The sequence below is a fragment of the Leptonychotes weddellii genome, unplaced genomic scaffold (assembly GCF_054177405.1).
Source record: "Leptonychotes weddellii isolate Sample4059 unplaced genomic scaffold, ASM5417740v2 HiC_scaffold_19390, whole genome shotgun sequence".
Classification (NCBI taxonomy): Eukaryota; Metazoa; Chordata; class Mammalia; order Carnivora; family Phocidae; genus Leptonychotes; species Leptonychotes weddellii.
This window is the reverse complement of record NW_027779537.1, coordinates 1-3,580: the sequence shown is the minus strand read 5'-3', so window position 1 is coordinate 3,580 and position 3,580 is coordinate 1. Positions and strand designations below refer to the sequence as shown.

At 57.1% G+C, this 3,580-nt stretch overlaps 1 protein-coding gene across 1 annotated transcript; it reads right to left on the bottom strand.

Moving 5' to 3' along the window:
- Nucleotides 1-72: 72 nt before the first annotated feature.
- Nucleotides 73-3,039, bottom strand: LOC145718667 (choline transporter-like protein 4; the record flags this gene model as incomplete). Its single annotated transcript, XM_081810172.1, has 7 exons — nt 73-290; nt 397-632; nt 892-975; nt 1,065-1,152; nt 2,501-2,561; nt 2,726-2,851; nt 2,932-3,039. Coding segments are annotated over 7 exons (921 nt in total), but the record flags the coding sequence as incomplete, so codon positions are not given.
- Nucleotides 3,040-3,580: the final 541 nt, after the last annotated feature.

Genomic DNA, 3,580 nt, shown 5'->3' with positions numbered 1-3,580 from the left:
AAAAACCTATTATTGTCCCCATTTCACAGGTGGGTAAACCGAGTCTCAGACAAACTGAGTCACACGGCAGTGTTAACCACTGCCTAACTCTGTCCTTCTCCTCCGGGGCTCCCCGCCACCTTCCCAGCACTGCCATGCCACGCCTGCACCCCTGTCCTCTGCCCCATCTCCCTCCCAGACAGGTTCTGACTTGCTGGCCTCCTTCAGGAGGGCGATGGCGATGCGGATCCGCTGCCGCAGGAAGATCAGCAGCAGCAGCAGGATGCCTTCAAGCACAGCCAGCACGATCACTGGGGGCGGACAGGGAGCAGAGGGGCCTGCGTCAGGGCCGGGGCTCGGCAAGGGCCAGGCCAGCCCCTGGGCGGCTGGTGGTCCGGCAGCGGGCAGGGCACTCACAGGCAGCCAGCCAGGTCTCCTGAACGTTGCGGTAGGCGCCGAGGTTGGTGGTGATGCCCAGCTGGTTGATGGAGGCACCCTTGTCCCGCAGCACTCGGTACTCCTCCCAGCAGTGGTAGATGCCGTATGCCAGCACGCCCAGCACCCCGAGGATCAGCACCAGCACCAGCGGCCCGGCCACCAGGCGCAGAAGCAGGATAAACAGCAGGCTCAGGACCAGAGCCACACCTAGGGCGCTGCAGGCAGGGTGAAGTAGTTGAGAGTCATCCCTGGGCCCCTAAATCTTCTCCCTTTCCGAGGCTCCTGAATGCCTCACACTCCCCATGTCCCCAGGTTAGATCCCCTTTCTCTTACAAATCTTGTTGGGTGTGGGGTCAGTTCTGAGCTCCGGGCTCCTCCTCCTCTGTCCAAAGTTTCTGCTTCAGACATTGGGCTAGGGGCCAGAGGAGGGGGAGGGCAGCAGGGAAGGAGAGAGTAGGGGGACCGGGGACTCACACAAGAATCCAATGCCAGGACTGGGCAACATCTTCGAAGATCTTCACAGTGATGTCACGGGCACTGAGGCTGTCAAGAACACCGCTTCGGCGGGGTGGGGGGGCAGAGTCAGATGGGGCTCTTGGCGGGGGAAGGGGTACGGGACAGAGGTGTGGGGGCAGGAGGATGCCCACCTGATCCCGTGGGAGATGGAGGTGTTGCTGGGGATCCCTGGGAGTTCAGGTGGAGTGCTGTTCGCCAGTGGAAGACAACGCCCCAGAGCTGGGGGCAGAAAACCGGGGCTCCTGGGTGGGCAGGCCCAGAGCTTTGCCTTGAAAGCCTCTGGCCTCCACCCAGCACCCGAGTGGCCTTAGGGAAGGCAGGAGAGATGGGCTTTGCCCCCCCTCCCCACCCAGAGAGCTGCTCTTGACTCCACAGCCAAGAGGGAGTTCCTGCCCCGCGGGGCCCCAGCCAGCTTCTTTCCTGGTCTCTCAGGACCACTTCCTCCCGTCCTTGTCTCTGCCAGGTGGAGACCCACATTTCCTCTGGCCTGACTCTTACATTCCACCCTCCACCCACCCTTATACTCCACCCTTCAACCCCCCTCTGCCCAAGAGTCAGGGAGACCATGCCTCCTCATTCCCGGGCTCTAGAGCATTCTGCTGCTCAGACACTTCCAGCAGCTCTGCCCTGGAGTGCCCACGCTCCCTGGCCAGGCTTCAAGGCCCCACCATCGGAGCTCAGCCCGCTTTCCCCTCACCTCTACTTCTGCTCTCCCTGAGCCTCCCTCTGAGTGTTCTCCCTCCAGAAATCCCATCCATTACTCCCTGTTCAGCTCCATCTCCATGTCACCTCCTCCAGGAAGCCTTCTCACCCCTTCCCCAACTCCTTCAGCACCTATTATGTGCCTACAGAATCCTTTATCTCCACCCTTCCAACGACTTTGCCAGGCAAGCTGGCTTTGGCATTTACATTCTAAAGATGAGGAAACAAAGCTCAGAGAGGTTGAGTAATTGGCCCAAGACCACACAGCTGGAAAGTGCTGGAATCTGGATCTGAGTTTGGAGCATTCACTTGAGATCTTTTTATTGTACTTATTTGAGAATTGGCTGTTTTCTCATGCTATAATTAAAAATTTTTCCTATTAAAAATACCATTGACGGGGGGGCGGGAAAAAAAAATACCATTGACTATTGGAAAGAAGAACATATAGAAAAAATTAGAAAGTCAACTGCGAGCCCAGTACCCAGCCACATTTGCTTGTGAGTCTGGCTGGACATCCAGTCTGCTCCCAGTGCACAGACATTAACGTGTGTGGGTACATTTGCCCAGCTGTGTTTCTGTGGGATGCTCATGCAGTGTCTTTGCCAACATCTCTGATCTCTGCACCTAAAATGTAGCTCGAACCGGGAGCAGTTTCATCTGCCCTGTGACTCGCCTGGGTGCCTGGTGCCCAGCAGGTGCACAAGACGGTAGGGTCAAGATGCAGAGAGCAAAATGAAGACCCGGTGCTAATTCCAGTTCGGCCAGACAAGCTGCATGACTTTACTCTCTCTGGGCTTGGTTTCCTCATTTGAGCAATAAGAATACAGGACTAGATGCTGCCCGAGGAAGGAATGCAGCTTCTCACCTGGAGTGGAAGGGAGGAGGAATCCGGGGCAGAGCTCCTGCTGCAGGCTTTGGATCACTGGCTGGGGGTCGGGGGAGGACATACAGACACACAGACAGAGCAGGATGAAGGAGGGAGCCCCCCGTACCACCCCCCCCACCACCATAGTCACCTACCCAACTCCCCGTCCCCCCACCCAGGTGACTCCTCCTTGGCCACAGGGATGACACTGGAGGTGGCTCTCACCATATCCCAGGGCACCCCTGGCAGGCAAAAGTTCCTGTCTGCCGTGTAGAAGACCTCCCCAACCTTCTGCGAGAGCTGCTTGACTTCCACTGTCCATGCATCCTTGGGGCAGGAGGACACACACACCTGCGGGCAGAGAGAGTGCTGAGGGTCTGGTACCTGGACCCTGGGGGCAACCGGGGCAGAGGTGGGTCCCCGGCTCTGACCTGGGGTGTGGGACACTGCAGGCCGTTCTCAGCGACCACGATGACGTTGGTGGCCAGAATGCAGCTGAAGATGTTGAAGTACAGAAGATACGGTTTATCTCTGCGGGAGGGAAGGAAGTGTGGGCATCAGGACCTGGTCAGGTGTGCGGAAAGGGGAGGACTGCCGGGGCCCTGGCTCAAGAATACAGTGGGCCCAGTGGAAGTGTGTGTGGGGCCCATACCCTGATGCACACCACTCAGCTCCTGGCCTTAGGAAGCTCAGTTCAGCTGGGAAGATACAGGAGGCACCCGGAAGACTTCCCAGAGTAACTGAGCATCGAAGCTGCTACCAAATGGCTAAGAGTTTTACGACCTTCAGCAAGTCACTTAACTGCCCACTGCCTCAATCCCATCAGGTGTAAGGTAAGAGGACCTGCTTCGTAGGGTTTAAATGAGTGTGTGTGTGCAAAGTACACCATCTGCCTAGAACGTAGTAAACGCCATGTCATTGGGAAGGTTTTATTATTTACTGAAAGTTTCCTGCTGGCGGAACTGATGGCATGGTTTCAGGGATCCCCCCTGAGTTTCAGATTAAGAAATCAAAAGCTCAGAGAGGTTGACTACCTTGCCCAAGGCCATACGACCAGAACTGACTTAGCCCAGTTGGGGA